General features: G+C 35.9%; 1 protein-coding gene across 1 annotated transcript in view; it reads right to left on the bottom strand.

Annotated features, from left to right (window-relative positions):
- Positions 1-3,649: 3,649 nt before the first annotated feature.
- mcrs1 (microspherule protein 1) overlaps positions 3,650-13,951 on the bottom strand; it is a 13,514-nt gene continuing 3,212 nt past the window's right edge. Inside the window, exons 3-14 of the mRNA XM_083534225.1 lie at positions 13,126-13,264; positions 12,467-12,631; positions 9,222-9,331; positions 8,868-8,976; positions 5,885-6,023; positions 5,718-5,793; positions 5,515-5,543; positions 5,317-5,409; positions 5,149-5,231; positions 4,855-4,942; positions 4,548-4,675; positions 3,650-4,177 (exon numbers count right to left, since the gene is read on the bottom strand). Coding sequence (XP_083390351.1) covers positions 4,091-4,177; positions 4,548-4,675; positions 4,855-4,942; positions 5,149-5,231; positions 5,317-5,409; positions 5,515-5,543; positions 5,718-5,793; positions 5,885-6,023; positions 8,868-8,976; positions 9,222-9,331; positions 12,467-12,631; positions 13,126-13,264 — 1,246 coding nt within the window. The 3' untranslated portion in view covers positions 3,650-4,090. The remainder of the gene's footprint in view (positions 4,178-4,547; positions 4,676-4,854; positions 4,943-5,148; positions 5,232-5,316; positions 5,410-5,514; positions 5,544-5,717; positions 5,794-5,884; positions 6,024-8,867; positions 8,977-9,221; positions 9,332-12,466; positions 12,632-13,125; positions 13,265-13,951) is intronic.

The following is a 13,951-nucleotide window of genomic DNA, read 5'->3' as shown; positions in this document are numbered from 1 at the left end:
TTTGGTCTTTTCATATAATTGTAATAGGAGTTTCACTGGCGAAACACAAATAAGCAGTGAAAACTGCCTGGAATGATTGATATAAACCATGAAAACTAGCATAATGAATAATGTCCTAAAAACCATTACATTTATTAGTCACACACAAACAGTATAAGATTTACCCACTTCAGTTCAATGTTTGGCACAGTCATCCTCTTGAGGCAATTGTTCAGGATTAATTTACCATGCCTAGGATGAAGAGAAGTGAAATTGTGATTCCTCAGGGTTACAATAATGGGCCAACCCCAAAGTGAAGATTTTAAAGTAGTTAACAGCAAATCATTAGTCAGAAAATTAGAATTTACCATATAGATCAAGAAAGTTAGTGAGAGTTTTTCTCTTTGTTTTTCTTTAAACCGTACACCTTTGGGTAAACTTATTACAGAAAAAAAGTAGTTTCATAATGCCTTAAAACAGTTAATGAGTAGTTGAAAAACGTAGTTTATCTTTAACATGCAACCAGATCAGAACTCGGATGAAGCCAAAGCGTGAGCCAGATGGACTTGCCCTCAAGTAGGAGCATTTTCTTGTTGAAGCAGATCACCAGTAGCAGCATCTGAAAAGGTTTCCACACAGTGTACTGGTCTAATTTTACGATACATTTTAATCATCATCTGACTTTTGCATAAAAAGAAAACCACAAATTACCCTGTTTCAGTCTCACTCTCAAACACTTCCCCCATCTGTAGCAAAAGTAACTGTGCAAATAGTGGCACATGATGCCTCAGGAGTGCATATATTATTGCAAATTTTGTCCAATGTTTAGTTGTTTATGTGATATCTATTTTTAGATAGAAAATTAAAACCTTCTCAGAACAAACCACAGTGGTCACATCTCTAACTTTGTGATATTGGCAAAACTGTATAAGCTGTATAGTAACCTACACTACACAAAATCTTGCCATCCATGAATACAACAGACTTTAATCACATTTTTGGCTCAATTGTGATATGCTGCAGATTTCTCCTGAATACACCATCTCAATATCTACCTATTTTGCTGGATAAAGATGGTTTGATGACATGGTTTTCATAGTTTATCCTCTTAAGAGAAAGATGTGTATGCACAAACATAGAAAGATGATAAACCTATTTTTAAATGACAGATGATAAAGATATAAAGATGATATACTGAAACATATGACCAGGAAGAATCAGATGGCCAGATTGGTATTCCTTGGAAAGAAATACAGAGGTAGGCAACAAAATATTTAAAACCAAGATTAGACTCTACTAAAGTGATGGAAATGCCAATGTGTGGACAAAGAAGGGATGTATTCATGATAAAAAACATGAGCTCATTGGCCAAGCACGATGGGGAGTGTCATAGCTTGGGTTTGCATAGATGTTTCTGGAACATGCTCACAATCTTTTTTATGATGTAACTTAAGAACAGAATACTGCACATATCCTATAATTGGAATGATACAAATAGGATTAGAATAAAAGCTGAAACAACAATTTTTTTTTATGTAGTGCAATTATACATTTGTAAGCCCTGATTGGGTCTTTTGTTCCTGTATCTGATATCAGTCTTATTTATGGGTCAATAAATGCATTAAGGCAATCTCTATGTCACCTTTTACTTGTGATAAATTGGAGAACTTCAACGATAAACGCACAATTTCCTACTTATGCATATAACCTTAATATTTAGTAAATACTTTAATGAAGAAGTGAACTACAGTGGATCTTATCTTTTAGTTTTGAACCCTTTTTCATTTTCAAACAGTGAAAGCCCAAGCAAAAGAATGTTTCTGTTTCATGATAACACACATTCAGAACCCACACAGACTTTTTATACATTTACGATCGATCAGCACTTACGCTTCTATAATGCTTTAGATAACCTTCTGATAATCAGCTATAAGAAGTTACAGAAAGCCACTTCTCAGATCTAATCTTTGAGATGCTTTACTCTACCATAAAACAGCACATATCTAATGCAAATATAAGGAGTTGGCATGCAGGTTAGACTAATGGTAAATGGGGGTTGTACCCATTTTACCCAGGTTACAATAACCTTAAAGTAAACCCCTCTTTAACCTTAAAGAAGCATATTAGAGATAGTTGTAAATGGACTTTCCACTCCAACCTTTTTTTTTAAATATATACACCGTAATTATGTTAGTTCAGTTAGACTCTTGTTATTAAATCTGTTGTAAGAGCTGAAATAAATAGCTTTCAACAAGGTATTTAGGCATCAGAACCTTTGAACTACAAGTCAAAAAGCGTCAATGATCCGATTCTGACCAAAAAAATTCAGAAATAATCAGGGCAGAAAAGCAGTAAGGAAAAGAGCCCAAAGATCACAGCTTTTGATTTGTACAATTGATTTGATTCTTATGGCTTTTGAGATTTAAAATCAACTGTTGAACTGTAAATTAAGAGCATTTTCACAAAATGCAAAGCCTGAATTTCAGCAAGTGTCAAGAGAACTGCAATTTGTTTTCATGAGTTGTGGTCATATGAGGTCAAAAGATTCATGGCATCACTAAATTTGCTACGTACAATAATATAAGAAAACAATGGTTCCCGTGTCAGGAACGTTTAAAATTTATAGAAAAAAAGATGAATTTTAAAAAGATAATGAACCAATCACACTACCAAATAAACACTTCCTATAATCAACATAAAAAACATCTTTAAAAGACATCTGAAGGGCTTGTTGTATGAAGGAGATTAAAATGACACTAAAAGTTAACCTTATCTCTTAGTGTCAGTTTTTAAACCTGCCACTGTTCTGTTTTTATGGTCTCATCTGAAGGAAATGATCTGACCTCGGAAAACCGATAAACTCCCTCTGTAGGCTTAAGGTCTTCTGAGTGCATAACCTCACCCAGAGCTGTATGGCTCTGTATAAGCTGTATAAGTATGAGTAGACTGGATCAAATCTTTATCCAAACCAATTGGGATTTTTGCAGTTAGGGTGGAGCAATTTTACTGAAAATGTCCAATTTACTGTTACAGGGAACACATTGCAACTGAAATTACTTGTACAATAATTTAAGTTTCTCCATTAAGGTTTCAACTAATCTGGCAACAAACATGCGACGAACAAAATCTCGATCACATTTTATTCCCCATTTTAATAAAAAAGGTGAACATCACCCAAAGCTGCTGACCTGCATCTGCTTGATTTTATGCACTGCATGGCTGCCACAATTGGATGATTAGATATTTGCACGAATGATTACTACAGTACAGTGTTCTTAATAGTGCTCTGGCCCGTAATAGATTTTTGACAAGTTAATATTTTAATCGCATTGCCCTTCTTACTTAATTTTTCCTATATTTAAGTAATTACTAATTCTTTTATCCATGCATCCTGTAATATACCACAATTAACAATGGGCCTGCGTTCATTTTTTTCCCCATAATCTTGTTTTTTGTAATCATGTCAACGCCACAATTCATAAAACAAAACAACCTGGCAACTTCCTGATCACTCAGAATTATGAACATAAGACAAAACAGTGGTTTGTTAAAGAGATCATGCGATTTCAGTACCGCAAAGGTTGACACAGCAATGAAGATTATAATAGTTAGTTTTGTCCTGAGGGTTTAAAAGTAAACTTTCCGATAGGCAAATTAACACACAGGGAAGTTTAGCTGTTGCTTTTTATATTCAAATGACTATTTTAAAATGGTAGCTTTGTCATCCATTTTTTCTGAAGGAACAAAGAGCTGTGTAAAGATTACACCATGGCCTAAAACCTAATTCAAACAGCAACACTTATACCAACACAAAATCAAACAAACATTAATATACATCTCAGTTTTCCAAACTGATGTGTCCATATTGGCTGCATGACAATACTGGCTATATTGTGCAGTTTTACCCTACTATAATATGAAAACTGTGAACTGAGCCTGTAGTCCAAATCCTCTGTTATAGCTCTGATCATCGAGTGTCTGGAAGTCCTTATAACCTTTCCACTATTAGAATGTTTGCCTTCAGGGCAATCTACCGAGTCAGCAGTCCATTCTCCTGTTCAGACACGCACTGCACCAGTCCTGAGCTGACTGAACATGTGCACATTGCGAATCACTGCTGGTTCATCTTGGCTGTCTCGGCTTTGATGAGAGAGATCAGCTCCTGGTTTATGAGGAACACGAAGCGAAGGCCTGCAATCTGTACAGAAGAAAGATGCACTTATTATCACAACACTTGAAACAGTTTTTACAATGTTTTCATTGGCATCCATCAATGGACCATCATGGAACAGTGTGTAACTAATCTACCGGTTTCATTTAAGAGTTTAAAAAAATCTGTTAGTACAATAATAAAATAAATATTGTACACATCCATGCATGTGACATTAAATTTTTATTTTGATAGAACATGAGCCTAATTGAAGGAATCACTGGACTATTGATTAATAGAACTATCATACAATCGTTTTTAATAATCCAAAAATAACTATGAATATTATAAAATAGTAATAATTAAATGAATAACAAAATATGAAGATTGTTCGCAACTCGAGTACAGGTCTACTCACCTCCAGCACAGAGTTGTTATTGAGTTTCCATTTGTTACCGGTCAGAACTGGTCTGCCATCGATATAGATTGGTCTACGGCCCTCGTTCACAATGAAGAAATCGCCATTGTTTTTGAGCTTGATGATCCCTACCATTGAAACAAATCACAAGATTTAGATTAACAAATGATCCTCAAAAGATCATAATGTTCAGCACCAAAACATAGGCAGAAATCTTTACATTGGTAAAAAAAAAAAAATTATAATAATAAATAAAAAATTAAACTGCTGCTTTATCATATCAGGATCTTCTATATCAGATCAGTACCCTGCTGCCTGGAGATTTTCCATGCTGGTCCCTCTAAAGAAAGATCCACATCTATCTGCTTGTCCTTTGTGGCACGACCAAGGGTGATCTAAGAGAAAAACATTTCTTTTCACTGGTTATAGAACCAACAATGAAAAATCAACATCAATTTTTTTTTTATTCAAACTAAATGCACTGGGCGGGGGGACGGGGACGTGCCATGCAAAACAGGCCATGTAAAGAGAAAAAAAGAAAAAAGAAAATAATGGGTAAAAAAAATTGTAACAGACGAAAAGAGAGGAGCGTCAAACTCACCTCTCTGGACCTCATAAGGTATCGGACCATGCGCCCTCTTAATGCAGCTAAAGTCTGGTTATCAAAATCTGGTGAGTTCATACCTGCAGACAAATGATGCCGTATTACATATGTTGGATGGAGTCACAATGCAATTTTTGTTTTGGGGTTTAACAATAATTAACTGACCAGTGATGCTGTCTACCAAAACCTGCCAGCGGGGCAGCTCCTGCTCCAGCTGCCTGATCTCTCGCTTCTGGTGCCGATCTGCAACCATCAACTCTATAGACAGAACAGGGACTGCAGAGTTAATTAGAGACACGGACAAAAGAACATAAGTATGCAAGATTGATCAACGAGGGTATAAATAGAGTAATACCAACTCACCGTGCTCCAGTACTTCATCTCTGCTCTCCCTAAAATGAACACATCCAGTCAGTACAACAACTTGAAAAATTTTTTAGCTAAAGACATCTTTAAAATGCACACTACAAATTAATTCTTTTATTTTATTAAGATTATTAATAATCTCTAGCTGAAGGACATACAAATTTTAACAGTTAAGAGAAAAACTGGATGCGTGTAATTACTTTAGTTTGGAGTCATCAACCATCTGCTCAGCATCTGAGAAATTAAGAACCTGATCTGCTTTGGGAAGCGGCTGAACTGTAAAACAAACAGAAGCGCAAATATGTGAAATCAGTCAGAGTATCATGGGTTGAAGGAGATGAAGTGCTGGAATGTATTGTATGCTCACCACTTTGGTCGTCCAGTAAGTAATACTGTTTGAGAAGCTGCCAGTGCACCAGTAAACTCTTAGCAGTGCGAGATGGATAGAAAACATTGGGGTGCTTATTCAGCAAGTCCTGGAAAACCTCCAGTTTTGGCTGACTGTTCTGCTCAACACACAGGAATCAAGTAATGATTGACCAACTCACAAACATGAACAGAAAAGGAATGCATGTATGTAAGGACAGCATGGATCAATCAGGAAGAAATTAAGTAAAATATACAAATATCATCATAAAATAATCTGCAAAATGTGTAGGTTTGGTTTGAGAATTCAGTCTGGAAATAAAAAAATTAAAAAAGTGTGAATCACTACACTGTAAACACAGTCCATGCGCCTCACCTACTCCACACCTGTCACTAAAGCAAACACTAATGGTGATTTATAATGATGCAGTGACATTTCAGCAACCAGGTTACAGGTTTTTATATTTGCAAAACTTCAAATGTCAAATGTGGACAAAACAGTAGCTCTGGCACCATGACCAGACGTTAGCAGTTTGAGTGTGTGTATTTTTTATTACTCATTGCCCAAGAAACAAGCTCCATATTTGGCTGCTGATAAAACTGGGACCTGCAGGGTTTTTTCCCCCACCTGTCCTTTAACAGCAAAACCCTTCTCTGCTGTTAGTTTTTTCTGATATACTGTTATTATTTCCTATGTTTGAATAAAATGCTTCAGCTGGTTCATAAATTTAATGTATCTGCAGCCAAGTACAGCTCCAGAACCCCACCACCTGTTCGAGCGTATTTTGCTTGTATTTGGTTTTAATGCTAAATCAGCTTCAAGGTCTCAGGGCAAATACAGATCATTTTTATAAAATTTTAAATGTCTTTAAACTTACTTTGAAAAAATCGGAACCTGTTTCTTGGGTCTGTCTAAAAATAAAACCATGTCTTTTAGAATTAGTCCTGATTAGAGCTGCAAAAACTAATTGATAATAATCGATAATGAAACTCGTTGTCAACTGATGCCATTATCGATTAATTGGGCTGCTCGAGTTATGGGTGAGCATGAAGTCAAGATAGCAGAGCTGCTTGGCAAAATGTACAGGTCATTCGGCAGCAAGTAAAAGTGTGCATCCCAAGTCATCCAAGGCATGCGAGCATTTTATAGTCAACGCAACAAAGAAGATTGTAACCTGCAAGTAATGCAAAGCGGAGATTGTGTGGTATGAAAGTACCACGGGGATGCACGAGCGCATGAAAAGAAAACACATTGTAATGGATGAAGATGAAACATCAGCACGGTGAACAGAAAGTCTATATTCCTCATGTGTAAATGTTATAATTTAATGAAGTGCTATTGTGTAAACTGTTTGTTTGCTAACTTCGGGACAGTCGCACTGGATCCGTTCTGTCATGAATCAATCAGCTAAACACTAAATCTAAAAAGCAGCAAATAACAGCAGCAGTAAACTATTAAAATGTTTAGTCACTGTTGTGGTTTTCAGCGAATGTTTATGCATTTGTTCACCAACGCATATTTTTTCCTTTTTTTAATCAGGCCTGTTAGCTTGCTGCATTTCTCTGCTCCTTTCCCTTTTTTATAGCATTTGTCTACTACAACATTTAATTTGTGTTTTTAAACGTGATTTACTGCTGCTTTACTACGTTCAAATGTTCAATGCTTTCAATTTTTTGTATATTTAATTTATGCATATATCATTTAATTATTATACAATACATTAATTATATATTCTAGATGCTTATATCTTCACAAATAAACAAAATGTGTGTATTTATTAAACAAAAACTGTCAAAACAATGTTTTATTTATTTTATGTAACTTTATATAAATTGCTTCACCTTACATACTCAAATGCTGTTTTGTTTTTATTAATTTTTTTTTACAGGAAGAAAAAACCCAGCATGAGTGAATTTCTCATGAGAAATCCCCCATACACTCCAACAAGCAGCCACTATAACCTTTATAAAATGTCAACAATAAAGATGTTCTTGCCACTCAATATGTGGCTTTTGCATTTTTTTAAAGTACACTTTTATACATAAATACCCTGAATTAAGGTTTATATAGTTATAATAAGCAAAATAAATGATTTTTTTTTTTTGTAGATAAAATAAAATCGTTGAATTAATCAATTATCAAAATATTCTAAAGTAGAAGCCCTGGCTTTAAAAAATAATGAAATAGGGCCGTCCAAAATTATGTAAATTTTTGACAATACAGTGGTTTTACACCCTTTACTAAATATCCATGGTTCAGTGTGGTGTCTAACATGGCACCTTGTTTACACTTGGTTGTGTCTAGGTTTGCTGCTGGAGTGGATTTCTGGGCTATAAGTGTTTGGTATGTAGTATGTGCAGTATGAGTGGAGAAAGTAAGTTCAGCTGAAAACCAATGTTTGCAAAACAAACATTTCTATTTGCTAAGCTTGTTTAGGGTGACACGATGCAGTGGGATACTGAAACTAAAACTTCACGCACATTCACGCATATATTTGTTTTCCTCACTATGTATTAGTGCACTAAACTATTGGGATCACCAAATATATTTACATTGCCTTATCTAGCCAACTTGTTTGCCTACATTTTCTAGAAATTTCCATAGAACCAAAATATGTTCACCTTATTTTCGAGGTTTCACTTGACAGGGCTAGCTAATAAATAAGTTTATAATTTATTCAGCCCTACAGTGTCCATGGATTATTGCAGTTAGTTTAGCTTTACATTAGCTGTTATATGCCTACTGTTCATGAATTAATATATTATTATGAGCACAAAGAACATTTCACATTTACAGGTTATTTTTAAATGACAATCTCTGCACATATGGAAACCCGGGGAAATGTTGCTGCTTTGTGTACTTTGCATGTTTACATACTGAATAATTTCTATTCTGATGTCTGAGCAACTGCCGCTTGTGCACGTGTTATTGTATAAGTGTTACTGTGCATGCTCTTGTGGTGGGGGGTGGGGTGCTTACTCACAGAGCTAATCTTGGCGAGCAGAGCCTCCTCGCCCTGGCTAAAGAGAGCTTTGCTCTGAATGGCGGCGATAGCCTCAGGGTGGAGCTGCCTCATGGCCTGCCATGCCAGCCTGCAGAAATCAGACAGACAGACAGACAGACAGATACTTTATTCATCCTAATGGAAAATGTACAGGTTCCAGCAGGATCCACAAACATAGGCAATAAGGCATGCAATATATAAATTAATTGCAATTTTTTTATTAATTGCAAAAATATTGCACACCGACAACACTACGAATTCTTATTTCTTTATTTAATATTTATGATGAAATAAAATGAGTTCCCTGTGCAAGGCATTATATGCTCCACTTACTTGGATATGACTGGGTCATACAGTAGAGCATACCACCGCTCCTGAATCTCCCGCAGCGTGAAACGACAGCTGAACTTCACTCCCAGATGTACTGAGGAGAGATCTGTAGTCTGAAGGACAACATACACACACAGTACATACATATACAGCTATATTCAAGTTTTTTTTTCCAGTTCACTCATTTATTTATAAATAATGTGTAAAAAAAAAAAAAATATATATATATATATATATATATATATATATATATATATATATATATATATATATATATATATATATATATATATTATACACACAGTACAGACCAAAAGTTTGGACACACCTTCTCATTCAAAGAGTTTTCTTTATTTTCATGACTATGAAAATTGTAGATTCACACTGAAGGCATCAAAACTATGAATTAACACATGTGGAATTAGAAATATGATGTGGTTACAGGATGCAGAAAAACTAGTTCATGCTTTTGTTACTTCTAGATTAGACTACTGTAATGCTTTACTGTCTGGGTGTGCGAGTAGGTGCATAAATAAGCTTCAGTTAGTTCAGAATGCAGCAGCAAGAAACCTCACTAGATCTAGGAAATATGACCACGTCACCCCTGTTTTAATCAGTCTACACTGGCTCCCAATCAAATCTCGCATTGATTATAAAATACTACTACTGACGTATAAAGCACTTAACGGTCTCGCACCGCAGTATCTGAGTGAACTTCTGTACCAGTATGATCCTCCACGCCTACTTAGATCAAAAGGTGCTTGCTATCTGTTGGTTCCTCAAATAACAAAGACTACAGCAGGGGTCAGATCTTTCTCTTATAAAGCCCCACAGTTATGGAACAGCCTTCCAACCAGTGTTCGGGACTCAGACACAGTCTCAGTGTTCAAGTCGGGGTTGAAAACCTATTTATTTAGTCAAACCTTTGATCAGTAGATTTTTTTTTTCTTAGGTAAAGGCTCAGATCTGGAGGGAACATTGATATAGAGTGTTTGGTGAACTGGGATATTTGTATGCTGTCGTCCCCTCACACTCACACGTTCACTCAGGTTTGTTGATGGTGGTGTGGTGGGTCGTCTCTTATTCCAGAGATCCCTCATGTCTGTATTACCTTCTGGTTCTCCCTTTTAGTTATGCTGCCATAGCGAGTCTTGCCGGAGTCCAAACTGCACAGTGACATTAACTTTCATACAACAATAAGGACACTTAATAATCCATATCCTTCTCTTCCTGTCACCCTCTTTTCTCTCTTTCTCTCTCTCTTTCTCTCTGCCCCTCTCTCCTCAGTGGATCTTCCCACTTCGTCCAGGCCTGCCTTTGGATAGTGTTCTCTTCGACTAGAGGCCACTCTGTGCAGCTCGGGACGGTTTCTCATCAACACCTTGGGTGGTTCCATGAAACTCCGGAGTAAGAACGGGCTTTGGACTGTAGTTAATGTCAACAGTCTGCTACACTGACTCAGGACTACAGTTTGCTTCTGATCATCATCACTGTACCCCGCAACATCGTATATATGCTTCAAATAGACATTCGGTGCAACCCAGATGAGGATGGGTTCCCTCTTGAGTCTGGTTCCTCTCAAGGTTTCTTCCTTATGCCATCTCGGGGAGTTTTTCCTTGCCACAGTTGCTCATCAGGGACAAACGTACTTACAAAGAACATATTTACTTTTAATCGCCACATTATCTGTGTAAAGCTGCTTTGAGACAATGTTCATTGTTAAAAGTGCTATACAAATAAAAATTAATTGAATTGAACAAGTACTAAGCATTTCTGGGAACGCCTTCAAGACTGTTGGAAGACCATTTCAGGTGACTACCTCTTGAAGCTCATCAAGAGAATGCCAAGAGTGTGCAAAGCAGTGATCAAAGCAAAAGGTGACTACTTTGAAGAACCTAGAATGACATTTTTCAGTTGTTTCACACTTTTTTGTTATGTATATAATTCCATATATAATTCCACATGTGTTAATTCATAGTTTTGATGCCTTCAGTGTGAATCTACAATTTTCATAGTCATGAAAATAAAGAAAACTTTTTGAATGAGAAGGTGTGTCCAAACTTTTGGTCTGTACTGTATATAATCTACCATCTACATGCAAAACAAAACCGATGTAGACACAAAGATGCAAATAATGCATTTTCTATGCTAGCAAATATTAATATGAGATTCATTTTTGAGCATTTTATCTAATTGTTTTGTAATTATGCACAACAAATATTGCGTAGAAACTGCATTATTTGCATCTTTATGTGTATACATCGGTTTTGTTGTATACTTCTGCTCAGTTTTGGATAGTGTGGGTGGATTTTCCCACAGTAAAACAATGTCTAATCAAAAATGCAACAAACTAAAGATCTACATTTAAGTGCTGGCGGTGAACAGCCCCAATCCCAGTGACTGCTTCATTATTACAACATGGAATGTGGATATATGACTACTGAGCCCAAAAGGAAAAAGTAACATGATGGGCTTTTGTACATAACCATATCATATCAGGTAAGATTAAATCAGCATTCTCACTGCTGTCCCCTTCAGTTCCTTGTATTCAAACAAAGAAGAATAGAAGATTTATTTTGAAATATGGACAATGTTATTGCTAATATTAGTTAATGCAACTATTTATTAGATACCAAAAAAACATCCTGTAAGAACTTGTAGTACTAGACTGCTGACTAATGGTACAGAGCAAAATTATTTTACATTTAAATTTGGCATATGCTTTTATCCAGAGTGACTTACAGTTTACTGAGGAAATGGTGGTTAAGTGCCTTGTTTAATTGCACAGCTCTAGTCTCTGCTTTCTTAGCAGCATTAATTTAATACATTATTATTATTATTTCTTTGTCTGTGGCGACCCCTAATGGTAGAAGCCAAAAGAATAAGAAGATTTTCATTATTTTGATATAGCTGAACTATTCATAAACCAGAGCAAAATCTGGTTAAAAAAAAAAAAAAAAAACTTTAAAATTCAAATCCAATTAGTTCAATGTTTATTAATTGCCATCATAGTTTTTATTAACATGACCCTTGATTACTATTTTATTTTGTGAGATTAATGCCTGTAATCGATCATGATGAATCTTTAAATGCTCTATACTGACAAATCAAAACATATAACCTCAATCCATTAGCCTGCCTACACGCACACACACACACACACACACACACACACACACACACACACACACACACACACACACACACACACACACACACACACACACACACACACACACGTTTCAGACCTGTAGCACAGCATTTATGAGCAGCAGGTCGTCTGTGGGCTTCCAGCGTCCCAGGTCTTTAGTGATCTGCAGAGGCTGCTTGCTCTTCTTTACACGTTTGGCGATTGGAGGCGGAGTGATCACCATAGTGAGAGGAGGAGTTAGAGATGTACTGGACTTGGAAACCTGATAGACACAAAAACACATTTTTATACACTAAACACTATATATAAAGATCTATTCAGCAAGACATTAACCATAGATTTAATCCAACATGAAAATCATATTAAAAACTGGTCTAAATTCAAGTTATATTCAGAAAGGCAAATAATAACTTTGAAATGTTTTGCATGGATGAGTGGAGCCATCTACAAATTCTCACATTTATCCTTTGCTTTTCTTCCCTATAGAGAGAAGCGAGCTTTACTTCAGAAAATATGTAATCTTTTATTTAAAAACAAACAAGCCCCCCCCCCCAAACACAGAATTCCCAAATGTTTAACCTAAAATATTCCCTGTAGTTTGTTCCCTGTTTTAAAACGCCATTAACACATCCTTTCATTAGAATTAAAGCAGCAAAGCATAACAAGAATTTAAATAAAGTACAAATGAACTGCCAAACAAACAATTTGTTGACAAAAGGTACATGAAGTAAATGTGTGAAGATTTATATTGCATACCTTCTTTTTCTCGCTGGATGACGGCTCGGCTCCAGGGCAGCGGATCGGCTCCATGCCTGGTGGACCTTTAACCCTGCTGGAGGATTTAACCAGACTGCTCTCAACCAGCTCATCATCAAACTTCTTCCTCTTAATTGACCTGTAAAATGGAAGATGGATGGTTGGGTAATGACCTTTAAAGGATAAGACTTTATCCTTAGTGCAAAAACAAAAACCAAACAGGAATAGAATAGGATTAACCAGTGTTAAACAGGGTCAAATGCATTATATTGGTCGTTTCCTATCTAAAAAAAAAAAAAAAAAAAGCAAACATCAATGACAACTAATATGACAATACACTATATGGATGTAAGTTTGTAGAGACATAACTCAGAATGCTTTTCTTTTATAAGAATCTCTACTCTTCTAGGAAGGTTTTACACTAAACTCTGAAGTGTGGCACTATGGATTTTGTGCTCATTCATCCACAAGAACATCAGTGAGATGAGGCACACTGATCATGCACCTGTGTGGTGTATTGTTAAACATTTCTTTTTTCCAATTTTCATCACACATTTATTCTACGTTCATATTAAAATGAACAAGATGAACTGGTTGGTTAAAAACTGCTTCCGGACAGTATTCACTTTTCCCCACATTTTTTTATGTTAGAGGTTTATTCCAAAATGGATTAAATTCATTATTTTCCTTAAAATTCATTTTGTACCAATTACAGCCAGGTGTCTTTTTGAGTTTGATGCAAGCTACAAGCTTGGCACACCGATTTATGGGCAATTTCCCACATTCTCTATTGCAGAACCTCTCAAGCTCCATCAGGTTGGATGGG

The sequence above is a fragment of the Silurus aristotelis genome, assembly GCF_946808225.1.
Source record: "Silurus aristotelis genome assembly, chromosome: 28".
Taxonomy (NCBI): domain Eukaryota; kingdom Metazoa; phylum Chordata; class Actinopteri; order Siluriformes; family Siluridae; genus Silurus; species Silurus aristotelis.
This window is presented reverse-complemented; position numbering and strand designations above follow the sequence as displayed.